Genomic DNA, 12,723 nt, shown 5'->3' with positions numbered 1-12,723 from the left:
GCTTAGACCACCGCACACAACGTAACAATACTGTTTTCGTGACTTGTCTGTCGTTATTTTCTGTAGCTTCTTTCAGTGGTGAAACTGTGCGGGGTGATGCTGCTGCAGACATCGCTAACAAAACGGTAAGCTTACACAGAATTCTACTGTACCGCCCGCGAAAAATTTGAAGTTGTCTTGCCACCAAGATGTCTCGTGATTTATCGGCGGATTTTCTCAATGTTTAACGCCAATAAACCGTGTAAAACTTTTTGCTCTCTAAAAATTTTGACGACACTTACTAAACGCGTTAACGATTTAGCAACGATTTCAAACTGACTCGATTTGCTTTTGTCGCGCTTAAGTCATTTAAAGTCGTTTTGCAACACAGTGACAATACAACAGAGATACATTTGTATAATATTTAAAATATACTAACCTTTTTCTTCTCGGTCCATACTGCGAGTTAATTAAAGATCCTCGTTTTTTTTTCCTCTTCGGTTTAAAGGAGCTATGTCACGGTTTGCGCATATTGAAAAGTTTAACTTCAATTTTTCAAATTCGTCGTTTGTAATCCGTGTTAATCTTTTCCATCCTTAGCCATCCTTGTTCCTTTATGGGTTTATCATTATCTCTTTGGTGTTTTTTCTATCTTATTAAACTGTTATTTTCAGGTTTCCTACCATTTGAAGGTAATTTTGTATGTGGCCAAAATAACTCAAAATACTCTGAGCCTCTTTAAAGCCATTTAAAGAAATGAAGTTTAGTTCTTGTTGTTGTTGTTGTGTCATTGCATTTATGCCACTAAGTATTTCTTTTTTTCTAATCGAATATTCTGTTCCAATTTGCCAGGATTTACCATCATCGAGTAAACGGAAACCTAAAGCCAAGGCTGGGGGAAAAGGGAAAACGAAAGGGAAAGTTGCTGCGTCAAAGAAAACTGCTCGCACAGATGACTCAAACGATGGGTACGTTTTAGTTGTTGTTTTTCGTATCTTCTCGCGTTCGTTCGTTCTTTCGTTCTTTCGTTGGTTCGTTCGTACGTACGTGCGTACCTACGTACGTCCGTCCGCCCGTCCGTTCGTTCGTTCGTTCGTTCGTTCGTCCGTCCGTCCGTCCGTCCGTCCGTCCGTCCGTCCGTCCGTCCGTCCGTCCGTTCGTCCGTCCGTCCGTCCGTTCGTTTGTGCGTTCGTTCATACGTACGTACGTACGTATGTACGGTCGTTCGTTCATTCGCTCGCTCATCCTTTCGTTCGTTTCTTCATTCTTTCTTTCTTCCGTTTTTGACTTCCTTCATAAATTCCTTAATTTCTTTTCCCTTTTTTTTTTTAATTAGAACCAATGAACCGACAGCACAACCATTTAAAGGTGTGTTTCCATTTTTTTTTTTATGTTGCCTATGTATATCCCGTGTGAGATAGCAAGGAAATAATTTGCTTGTTGTATGTCATATTAAATGGAAATCACAAATTACCGTTTGCAGCAGGCAAGTGAAACCTTTTCGTGGTAACTGGTTCCCAAGCCCTGAGCAACTTGCCATGAATTCAGTTGCTCACATACAAAGCTAACCAGTACGTTTTTTTCCAAATTATTTTCTGTCCAATTTATGGGTATGTCGCTACCGCAAAATCACGATGGCGTCCTGATGATAATTGTCAGGACGCCATTGCGGATCAGACAAAGGAAGCTTAAGAAACCACGACGGCAACGCCGAGGGCAACGGCGATTAAAAAATGATTTTATATTTTAGCCACGAATCTCGCGGTATCCTAAAGTCATTTACTTTGTTTATCAGTGTCATAGCTATCTCGAAACTGAATCTATGACACATCGATGAATTCGAAATAAAAATTTTAAAAATTAGCTGCCGTGGTTTACGTTCTCCAGACAACGCAGAATTTGGTCATTCCACGTTGTTGTTTTGCAGAGGACAGCAAAGAAATCTACCAAGAATTACAACGCAGGCGCACAGCTATTGTTTTCCTCATTAAACCTGTTGTTTAGCGACGTTGCCGTTGCTGTTGCAGTTGTTTGAAGCTCCCTATTCAATATGCAAGGCGTACCCTACACTAGACTAGCACATAGAATTCCATAGATGAGTAGAAGCAATACTCCTTGTTATGAAAACATGATTGATCATTGCAGTACTGCGATTATCAATCATGTCTTCATATCTCTCTCCGCAGCTCAAATATACGATCTTTCATATATTTACTTGTAGTAGTCGTAGTTGTTAGTGTGGAATCCAGATTTGTCACAAAGTTTAAAAGTAGACGGTCCTCTTGTTGGAGTAGATGGGGAAATTTGTCATCATTTTGTAAAGCCTTACTCAAGGGGGAATTTCAAAACGGAGGTTTCACTCTGAAAACGCATCAAATGTTTTCCGTCCACACTACGCCGGCGGAATTAAAATCGCAACGATCACCGGTCATTTTGGATTTGTGTTTGAGGAAAACTTGGTCACGGAAATCACGTGATTATCGTGACGTCATCGTTTTCGAAAAGCTCTGTTTTCAAAATGTTTTCCGTCCACATGAAAACGAAAAGCCGGCGTTTTCAAATTCCACCGGTTTGAAGAGCATTCTCGAAAAGCTCCGTTTTCGTGACGGATTAGTGTGGACGGTAGACCAAACCGTAGAAATAAAGCTGCGTTTTCAAATTTCTCCGGCGCAATGTGGAGGCTGCGTAAGTCAACAGAGTACCCTGCTAAGGGCATAAAGAAGATGGTGATTTTTTTCATGTAACTTTCTATAGCTACTTTCGACAACAACAACAACAACTTTATTTGTACTCAGCTAAAAACTAAATGAACAAAAATAAGTTGAAATAAAAAGAGTACATGGCTGCCCGAAATAACTTTCGATTATTGGAAACCTAAAAACGTTCTAGTCGTGAAGGCGAATGTACTGTAGCTCAAGTGTAGAGTTGTGTTTGTGATTTCGACCGCATTTTAATTTCTTGTGTTTCTGTCTCTGAAAGGCTCAAGATCCAATGTTATCTTACGGGTAAGTCTGTGAGCAAGGGTGTTGGTAGGGGGGGGAGGTTCTGAGGTGCCCGTGATCCCCCCCCCCCTTTGTAAGCTTGTCAGTTTAAACCAAACAACCTGCAAAAAGTAGCGAAAACGCCATGACGATATCTTGGCCATTGTTGAAAAGCCCACACAGTGTGACCCCCCCCCCCCCCGCCTTTGAAAACTCCTGGTTGCGCCCCTGGTGAGAGCGTAGCTCTCGGAAAACTGTGAGTGTTGAGGAACAGATAATTCCCAAGGACAAATATCCGAGAACATTTTTGCGCCAAATGGTGGCTACTGTGTTTATTATCCTTCAAATATTTTTCGCAGCACGCGCAGTTTTGAAAATTAGGGAATGTTCTCGGATATTCCTCAGTTTTAGCTGGGGAATATTTGGTCACGTGACGCGTTGAGACCAGTCGCGCGCGAGCGAAAATATTTGATGGATTGCGATAAACAACAACGAGCTCTTTTTTTTGATTTCACTCATAGCAAGGTGATGAGGCAAAGAATCCGCAAACAGAAGATGATTCCCATCCAGTAAAACTGCTGTCATCGCGTGTGATTGTCATTCATCCTTTGACGGGATGCAGGTAAACAGGGCAATCTTTGTTTACAATATTTACCTCATGAGCATAAGCGATTCAGTTTATGATCAAGCTACAAAAATATCAGATCTGAATATTGGAAGTGCATAGCACGATTAACTGTCCCGAGGAATTTTAGCGAGATGTGTTGAATACTTTTTGTGCGACGCGGGTTTGAAAACCATATTATAGCCTCAGAGTGAGAATTTGTAGGTATCCATCGATGAAGTTTGTTTTGAATGCTCTTTTTCTTCGGAGTCATTTTTGTGGTAGTGTCCCGTGAGGTGTACTGCAGTTTGTCAAAGCGTTTTCTTCCCTTTTGTTTGCTGTTAGTGATCGCTACAGTCTGTTGAGGACTCTCTGTGAGGTCGAACCACGTTATGTTGTGCTCTATGATGCACAGATGCAGTTTATACGTCAGCTAGAGGTTAGTTTTGTTCGTTAAGTTGTTCTCGGTTCGCATGTGCAGTTCCGCAGTTTTGTGAAGTGTTAACATTGTCATTCTCGTAGTAGAGAGGCCTGCGAAGTGGAGTAATGTTTCTTACGCAGAATTCCAAGTTGAGAATCATGGCGCCTTAGATCTAGCCTTTCCGGAGTCATTCATTTTGTTGCATTCTTTGGCAAGACAATTTAATACTCACACGGCGTCTCGTAAGTATACATGGGTATCGAAAAGTTGCCAGGGGCAGGTAGGGTGGGATGGGGGAAGGGAAAGGGGGGGGGGGGGGGGGCTTATTATGCTCTAAGAGAGAGTGGCAAAACTGCCAGCCGCTTCATGCGACAGGAACAGATTTAAGCGCAGTCCTGGTATGTCTTTAAGACAAATTTTACTAATCTTCCAGTATTTTGAGATAGCTACTAAGTAACCATTCATAGTTACCTCAACTTTTCCCTGAAAAAAGAACTCTATTGATTTCTTTGCCTTTACAGGTTTACAAGGCTTCAAGACCTGGAGTTCCTCTTCGGGTGTATTTCTTAATCTACACTGGCTCTGTCGAGGAACAGGTATGAACAAGTTTGATTAGAAGATATTCAGGTACTATTAGACAAGAGCCAGGGTTTTGAGGAAGTAGGGCTCAGTCGGTGTATCTTCTGAGCGTGGTCATACACGCTGAAAACTCAACAGAGTTTTTCTTTTCAAAAAAGAAGTGTTGTTTTATTTTTTTTACACACAGTATTATTTAAACAATGAAAAAAAGTCCAATAGAGTTAATGTGAGAGGAGCAAAAGATCGTGTGGATTCTCATGAAAATGTGGTTCAAATTCGCTGTGAACGCCCGAAAGAGGACGAGATGGGAAGATGTGCTTTTTTTTGGTTGTCCTGTTTTTTAAAGAGTCGTTATTGTTTTCAACTGCTTATTGTACACAAGCCAGCGGACGATCGAAGGAAATTTGCTGGTCTGTCAACGTTCGACCTGGCAGCAGGAACTTTTTGGAAAGATTTCTTGAAATACATGGTGTGCTATAGAATGATTGTGATTAAATGTGTCTGTCTTTGGGTTTTTCAGTTATGTTGCAGCGAGAAGCTGTCCGTTTTCTTTTGCTCTGTGTGTCAATGCATTTACTCTCTTTGTTGTTGTACCTCTGATGTCTCCATTCAATGTTAGGCCTGTCCTTCTAGTTTCGTGTGTTATCTTGACCTACTTTTGCCTGGCCTTTTTTCCTTGGACTCACGGTTCTTACTGATCATTTTTGCTATATTTTCATTATTACTTTAATTTTAAATAAAATTTAGAATTAGTTCTTGGTTATGATCATATGGCTGCTTTTTCGGTGTTAACCTCTTTTTTTTTTTCTTTTTTTTTTTTTTATCACATGGCTAGCTTCGCGAGCGTGCAACTGCAAGATAAACCAAGTTCTGAGCTGTGATTGGCAAGATATAGAGGCCATCTTGCCCCCTCGGGATTGCCCGCTCTATCCTGCCATCTTGACCTGACTTGGCAATAACCCATAGTTATTTCCGTTTCAGAAATACTTAACAACTCTTCGAAAAGAAAAAGAAGCATTTGAGGTGCTGATCAAAAACAAAGGAGTAAGTTCATGTTGTTCTGTTTTATTTTAACTTCCAACGTTTTGCAGAGCATATGTATAAGGAATAAACGAAAATGAGGAAAACAAATCATCATGTCTTAGGGAAATAGTGATGGAGGCAGCGTGGTCGAGTGGTCAGGTCGCCGGACTTGAAATCCGGAGGTCGCATTTTCAAGTCCCGCTCTGACCACTCAGCTGGAGTTGTTTCTCGCTAGACCCTGGTTCAACTCCTTGGTCGTCCTTGTAAAACAGCCAATTGGTCTGCCTCCCGTCAGTTTAGATTTATTATGCACTGATTAGGCTATGGACCCAAGAATTTCAAATTTCTATCTGCCCAAGTTTAGTTAGAAGAACTGTAATCTAAGTTGCAATAGTTATTGATGGTTTTATACTCTATTTTGTGTTTATTTGTCTGTTTATGTTTTTGTGTGTGTGCTTTCCCTTTGCCAGACCATGGTTGTCCCAGAGGAACGTGAAGGAAAGACAGGCGCAGCCATGATGTTGAGCCGAGACCCATCCAAGGCGACTGATGCTGTGAGCACCAGGAAAGCGGGAGCACAGGACGGACAAAATAAGGCATCTAGAAAGGTCTAGAAAAGGATTCTCTTTCCCATTTGAGCCACAAAAGTCACAATAAAGCTGAGTCGTTTTTAGAACATAACCTAAGAAAAACAGGAGGGAACATTTTAGACCCATTCAAACCACGTTTGGGTACTGGTAGGACATTGATAAATTGGACACGGGTTACGATTTTACCTTGGCCCAACTAACAATTCTAGTGCAGCGCAAAAAGGCCTTTAATGTACATTACCATTTTTGTTGGAGGCGCGTCGCCTCATAGTTAAAATGCTCACCTCCGGATCGAGTGTTCCGGATACAAGCACTGGCCGGGGTCATTGTGTTGTGTTCTTGGGCAAGACACTTTACTCTCACTGTGCCTCTCTCCACCCAGGTGTAGAAATGGGTACCGGTGAATTTAACGTTGGAGCGTAACCCTGCGGTGGACTAGCATTTCATCCAGGGGGGAGTAGAAATACTCCTAGTCGCTCGATGCTACAGAAACCGGAGATAAGAGCCGGGCTGATGGGCCAGCTGGCTCATATACAGACTTAGCCCACACCGTTTTTTATTGTTGTTGTAGGTCATTGTCGACATGCGTGAGTTTCGAAGTGAGCTTCCTTCTCTAATACATCGGAGAGGAATTGATGTAGAACCTGTCACGTTAGAGGTTGGTGCAAATCTTTGCTTGTGTTTTAAATGCCTAAGGGACTGTTTGCAAGGAGAGAGGATTACCTTAGCAAGCGGATTACCCTAGCTTACACACATTTCCTCTTGTTTTTGTTGTTGTCGTGTTTACAAGGCAGCCAGGGTCACTAGGGTAGGCGGGTTACCCTATCTGCGTGCTAGGGTAACTCTGGCAGGCGGGTTAACTTTTTCCCTTTTAAACAATCCAGGTAGGGTTAACCCGCCTACCCGAGTTAACTTTCTAATTGCTTCCAGACCCTTTGAGTGTAACCGCGTATTAAGTTGTCCCAGGTTGTAGGGCTACCCTACCTGTGAAAATTTGCTTGTAATCCCCAGCTTTTGTCCTCTGGCTAGGGTTAACCCGCTTGCTAGGGTAACCCTTCATCCTTGTAAACAGGCCGTAACTTAGCCATCTTCCCTTTTTACATCACTCTGAGATATTTACTCAAAAAGGAAGACAGGTATCCCAATCTCATTGCGTGAGCGCCTTTGTGCGATATTGAGAAACAACGTTACATGATTAGGAGAAGTTTGTACGTGAATGTTACAGCGAATGTTACGAACGCATTCAGCAACTAGAGATACGGAAAAAGAATACGGTAAAAACGACATCCCCGCTTCCTTTGCGTTATTTCTTATGTTGCTGTGGAGGTTTAGACAATTTTAAACAGATTGTAACGGGTCGTAGCTCCTCTTTTGTCCACTCTATATATCTAAAACTTGCTGAAATCGCTTTAAAATTCATTAAGCAACGTCTTACGTAATATCTCAATTTGCTACATTTCCAAACACCAAGAAGAGTGTTGAAAATAAGGCGCACAGCGTAGTATTTTTGACGAACTTCGAGATGTTTGGAAATGTGGTCAAACACTGTCTCGAATGGTTGACATATCCCCTCACTCATAACTAAGGAGAAAACGGAGAAATGATTTCGTAAGAATCTATGCTAATTAGGATCAAATTTCCAAATTTAAACGTGACGAATTATTAATCATTTGAGAAATATGTGAGATCAATGAGTTCTAAAGTCGTAAGGAGCACATGGAAAGTAACATAACATGACTTAAGGTCATTCCACTGAAATAGAACCTGCACTGAAATTTTTGTGAAACTTTGCTTATTGATTGTTTATATGATAGGAACTTAAATTTTGAAATAAAAATGAGGGGTCCCCATGTTCGTTTAGGAGCAACAGCACCTTGTTTATACCCAATAAATCCTTGTAATAGCACTATGATTGTAGACACGATTGCTTGCTAAATTCACGTTTCCGGAGATTGTTTTTTGTTCTACACTGACAATTGGTCCATATTTATTTTACACAGAGAAATTTATTACTCAATTCAAAACGATAGGTCACCATACTCGTCTGCGAGAAAATGACTACGGCGAGGTCCAGCCGTAAAGAAAAAGCTGCCATTTTTAAATGCGCGCCCGCTAATCGCGCGTGTAATTCTGCGCAGTAGGGATGCGCAATTCAATACTGGGGAATGATCTATGAGATGGCCTGTGTATCCTTGATTTTAGTCCAACTATCGTTGAGGCTATGTTATTGATATTCCCAGGTAGGAGATTACATTCTCACTCCAGATATGTGTGTTGAACGAAAGAGCATCGGTGATTTAATAGGATCTCTAAACAATGGCAGGCTGTGAGTATTGTAATTGTACCTCGATCTCTTTTACAAATAGATTCCATCATATTAGGCTGGATGCTCTTTAAAGTGTCAAGTAACTGCTGGTTTGCTAAACGTTAAACAAACAAGCTACTAGCAGTCAGCCTCATATTTTAGTTTATCGTCGTAGTGTCACGCATCATTTGAGTTCTTTGCTCATTCCGACTGAAATGGACGCACGATTCAATATGCCTGCAATCTCAGCACTACATTACAATTTTTACTCTATACATGTAGTGTAAATGTAAAGTACAGCATTATGGATTTGAAAACTGAAAAGTTGCTTAGAAAAGACAGGCTGCTATTTAGTTAGTTGACAGCTATTTGATCCAGAAAAGGTCCATGACAAGAACATTCAAATACAATAACCAAGTTTGGGGGGACTGTTTGACGGTTCGGAGAGCGACAAAGGTACTTTATGGTCATCCCATAGCTTGTGCATGCGCCGAACCGGGAAACTTCCTTTAATAAAACACAAAAAAAGTCAATGTATTGTCCTGCGCGAATCCATTTTAAGTTAGTTACTTAACGGAAGTTTTACTGGCCACTGAACTTGATTTCCATTTATACATGTGGTTTATGAGTAGTTGTTGTGTTTTTAAGTTCGTTGGTTTTCGTTTTCAATCCCTGTTTCTTTAGGTACAACCAGGCTGTTTCAATGACTAGATTTTACAAAAGACCCATTCTCTTGATTGAATTCGACCCTAACAAGTCGTTTTCACTGCAGGTTAGTGTCCCTAAAGGTTCTGTTATTCTAGGCCATTTTTCTTGCAGTCTCTCTTGGATATTGCCAAAAGAAGAAATGGATTCTACTTTGTTCAACGCTTGCTGCAACAAAAACGTTGCAAGACATGTTCAGGAGGTGTTACACTACTCAACGTCTTGTGCAAATTGGTCTCAACGCCGCCGCACAAAATTTCGAGAGAAGTTGCAAGATATTTTTAGACATGGATTTTTCTGCATGAAGATGTGCAGTTTTCCTTCAACCGAAGCGGCTAAGTAGACGGTTACGCGAAAGCTACATATGCGTATCACGTCCTACCTTATTTTAAATATAAAATTTTAAACATTAAAAAGTAGTACTTTAATTCATAAATGTACACTGCGAAGAAATAAAGTATGTTGTTGTTGTTGTTGTTATGCTGTGTCTGATTCTTTCTTCAATTCCACGAACACGATTCATTTAAGAACACGTACCCTTTAAGAACTTGTTTTGAAGGGCAGGAGTTAAAATCCATAAAATTATCTTTCAAACTCTTTATTTCGCTCAACGTTTACCCATTTTGAATATGGTGGATTTTGCCGTGCAAAGATCTCTTCTGCAGTCATGTTAACACCGTAATCGCGAGAATGCGATAATAACGCGTGTGAAATAAAATATTTAAGTTTCACCTAGCGCTTCAATGGCCTATAATTTTGCATTCCTCTATTGCAGGCAAAATCTAGTTTGTCCAGTGAAGTTTCCGTTAATGACATCTCATCTAAGTTGACTCTACTTACACTTCATTTTCCAAAGGTAAGGAAATCTTCTGTGTCAATGTGGCCTCATGGTTAGGGCGCTCGAATCCAGATCGAAAGATGCGGTTTCGAGCCCTGGCCGGGGTCATTGCGCTATATTCGCGGGCAAGACACGTTACTCTCATTACATAGGGCCTTTGTTCACCCAGGTGTATAAATGGGTACCGAAACACTGTTAGGGTAACGTGGCAAAAATGCTGTTGGGATGGAGGGGGGGAGGAAGTTGCGATAAGGGATTGGGATGCCCTCTAGAGGGATCAGCAATAGTCCTAGTCGCACCATTCTCCCAGTCGCTTCATTCTAAATAATCTGATCGACCACTACAACTCGCAGCTTGCTTACGTGATTCACCGGTTAAAAAAACAGGATTAATTCCCGCACTGTGGCTAGCGAACACCTAAGAAAGTTTTATGATTAGTGATTGGTTAGGTATCAACGAATGAAATTAATGGACTGACTGACTGATTGATTGATTGATTGATTGATTGATTAAACGATTTGTTTTGATCATGATTGCCCTTCAGTTACGAATCTTGTGGTGCCATAGTCCTTATGCAACTGCAGAGTTATTCGATGATTTGAAGGTGAGTGTCGTGTAAGTTGCAGAATGTAAATACATTGCTTGTTTACATTACACTATAAATCCATTTTGTAATAAGTCCTTAAAAGGCCAAAATCAAACTTGAATTCAGCGCATGATTCACCTCAGACTGAAACCCTTGTATGTGACCATTCAAATGAAAACTATTAAGCAATACTTTTATGTGTATGGTGGCAGATGTTTGCCATACATATTTTTCGTTGTTTTAATATTTTCCAAAAGTAAAATCAAAATAAATTACTTAAATATGAATGGTAAACATCGGCCACCATACACGTGTTTATTTTCCTCCACCAGGTAAATAACCCGGAACCAGATGCTAACACAGCTATGGTGGTTGGATCTGACCCATCAGCAGCTGCCTCTGATGTCACGTACAACATTGGCCCGCAGGTTGGAAGATGCTGCAGTGAACTTCATATAGCTTTTTCTGTCTCTGTCCATGGACTGGGATGATGCGGGCGTGCCGTTCGTTTTTTTTTTTTTTTTTTTTTTTTTTTTTTTGTGATGGATGGCAGCAAGTGTTGCTGGTGATGCTAATGGGGAGGGGGAGGGGAAGGGAAGAGGAATGGGAGGAGGGAGGGGAAGGAAGGGGAAGGTGAAGTCTGTCGAAGTGAGGAAGGAAGTCACTGCATGTCTTGAAGGGTATAAACGATCTGACAGAGCTTCTGGGCTTGAAAAACAGTAATATTTCTTTAGGCTAGCCAAAATAAATATAATCGGTGATCAGTTATTTTATTTGGTTCTCGCAATCTGAAGCTGGCCATGTCGTCCCAACAGCATTGTCTATGTTAATATGTAAAACATTGAATTTTATTTGGTTTTTAGATTTCCTCCTTGCAGTTTCTTTTGCTTCACGAGAAACATTTTTTATTGTTACTCTACCTCAGTTCACTTAAAAATCATCTTACACTGTGATTTGTAATTACAATTTTTTTTCTCTTGAAGGACTTTATTTTGAAGCTGCCCGGAATAACGTTCAAGAACTACAGGTACAATTTGCAAATGTAGAGGAATCCATGTAGAGGAAAAGAGGAATCCAAGCACATTTGAAATGTGCAATTACAGCAATATCGAAGTGCGTGTCACAGACCCGAAAGCAGTCAAAATGAAATCAGTTATTCAGTTTGGAAACTTTTCTCAACAAATCGTTCGAAGTAGAGAACTTTTTTTGTGGAGATATATAATGAAAGATAGTTAATTCTAAACTTGGTCGATAAATGTGAAAAATGAAACGTGAATTCACATGCGTGGGATAAAGAAAAATATCTGACTCCCTTACGGACCTCAAACCCATGACCTCTGTTCGGCGCCCTAGCCACTGAGCTACATAGAGACTAATGGTGAATGAGACCATTTGCTTAGTTATGACAGGCTTCCTGCTTACTGCTAGGAGCAGCAATGTCAAAAGTATCTTGTGCAGAGATAAATAATAAAAGATGGTAAATTTGAAGCTCTGCGAAGAAATGGGAAAGCTGAAATGTTTGGCATGTCACGAAAGTGAAAGGGACATATTTTTTCGCTTCTGTAACTGAATGTACATGTTTTTGTTTGTTTGTTTGTTTTTTTTTCAGGTCTGTCATGAGAAACGTCGAGAGTATTCAAGAACTTTTCACGTTGTCGCAAGAAAGACTTGCTACTGTTTTAGGCAATGCTGGCAGCGCCAAGCAATTGTGGGAATTCATTCACAACGGTAACAAAGCTCAAACCTTGAAAGCACAAACGACTACCCAGCGAAACCGCCGGTAATCTATAACCAAATAGTTATAAAACGACAAAGCAAGAAAAAGATTTTCGTTTACTACATTATCATTCACTACGCGGTGGAAAAGAAGTGACAATGTCGTGATGGTGAAAATTTGCTAATAGTTTATAATCAAAAGCAATTGATGCAATAAAAAGGCGCTTTTCAGGTCATACGACTGCGCTGTAAACCCCAATACCGAATATGCATTCTGTAATATTAAAACAGAATGAGTGTTCTGTAATTTTTGATGTTTATTTATAAGATGGGACCAATTGATTACCATATGTTTATTGTTTTTGAGCTTGAAAACAATAAAAATTGAATATCAAA

The 12,723-nt window shown here is 40.4% G+C and overlaps 1 protein-coding gene across 4 annotated transcripts in view; it reads left to right on the top strand.

Moving 5' to 3' along the window:
- LOC110053787 (DNA repair endonuclease XPF-like) overlaps nt 1–12,723 on the top strand; it is a 26,205-nt gene extending 13,482 nt beyond the window's left edge. For 3 of the 4 annotated variants that reach the window (XM_089286888.1, XM_089286886.1, XM_089286889.1), the window contains 17 exons: nt 67–125; nt 832–947; nt 1,316–1,347; nt 2,959–2,984; nt 3,482–3,582; nt 3,910–4,003; nt 4,507–4,581; nt 5,546–5,608; nt 6,058–6,195; nt 6,749–6,835; nt 8,418–8,503; nt 9,167–9,254; nt 9,963–10,043; nt 10,570–10,629; nt 10,944–11,039; nt 11,595–11,638; nt 12,221–12,723. In XM_089286888.1, the coding sequence (XP_089143014.1) occupies nt 67–125; nt 832–947; nt 1,316–1,347; nt 2,959–2,984; nt 3,482–3,582; nt 3,910–4,003; nt 4,507–4,581; nt 5,546–5,608; nt 6,058–6,195; nt 6,749–6,835; nt 8,418–8,503; nt 9,167–9,254; nt 9,963–10,043; nt 10,570–10,629; nt 10,944–11,039; nt 11,595–11,638; nt 12,221–12,395 (1,421 nt within the window). In that variant the 3' untranslated portion in view covers nt 12,396–12,723. Of the gene's footprint in view, nt 1–66; nt 126–831; nt 948–1,315; nt 1,348–2,958; nt 2,985–3,481; nt 3,583–3,909; nt 4,004–4,506; nt 4,582–5,545; nt 5,609–6,057; nt 6,196–6,748; nt 6,840–8,417; nt 8,504–9,166; nt 9,255–9,962; nt 10,044–10,569; nt 10,630–10,943; nt 11,040–11,594; nt 11,639–12,220 lie in introns of all 4 variants that reach the window. The other variant, XM_089286887.1, reaches the window with a different exon arrangement.

The sequence above is a fragment of the Orbicella faveolata genome, unplaced genomic scaffold (genome assembly GCF_042242905.1).
Source record: "Orbicella faveolata isolate gen_17 unplaced genomic scaffold, um_ofav_v1 contig_14, whole genome shotgun sequence".
NCBI lineage: Eukaryota > Metazoa > Cnidaria > Anthozoa > Scleractinia > Merulinidae > Orbicella > Orbicella faveolata.
This window is presented reverse-complemented; position numbering and strand designations above follow the sequence as displayed.